The following is a 301-nucleotide window of genomic DNA, read 5'->3' as shown; positions in this document are numbered from 1 at the left end:
AAAGAAGCGGCAGGTGATCACCAGTCCCAGAAACCCCTCACCGTCGCTGTAGAAGGAAGGGGTAACCCGAAGGAGGGGCGTGAAGGTGGAGCCCCAGGTCGGGAAGGCCAGGTTGTTGCAGGTTCCGTCGATGGACCTGTAGTGCCTGAAGGCCTTGCAATCCGTCGGCTCCTCCCTTGTCTTGTTCTTATCGCAGAACTCGTCCGTTGTGATAAGGTCACCTTGGAACGGGAGGTCGAAGGTCACGTACTCGGGGTCAAGTTTCAACCTGAATACAGTAAGGTAATACGTTTAGGTATTG

At 54.8% G+C, this 301-nt stretch overlaps 1 protein-coding gene across 1 annotated transcript in view; it reads right to left on the bottom strand.

The window, feature by feature from the left end:
• Window positions 1–301, bottom strand: part of LOC119588475 (chorion peroxidase-like) — a 12,960-nt gene that overhangs the window by 6,986 nt on the left and 5,673 nt on the right. The window contains exon 3 of the mRNA XM_037937124.1: window positions 42–268. Coding sequence (XP_037793052.1) covers window positions 42–268 — 227 coding nt within the window. The remainder of the gene's footprint in view (window positions 1–41; window positions 269–301) is intronic.

This window comes from Penaeus monodon, chromosome 24, assembly GCF_015228065.2.
Source record: "Penaeus monodon isolate SGIC_2016 chromosome 24, NSTDA_Pmon_1, whole genome shotgun sequence".
In the NCBI taxonomy this organism is placed as follows: domain Eukaryota; kingdom Metazoa; phylum Arthropoda; class Malacostraca; order Decapoda; family Penaeidae; genus Penaeus; species Penaeus monodon.
The sequence above is the reverse complement of the archived record's forward strand: the minus strand, read 5'-3'. Positions and strand labels throughout refer to the sequence as shown.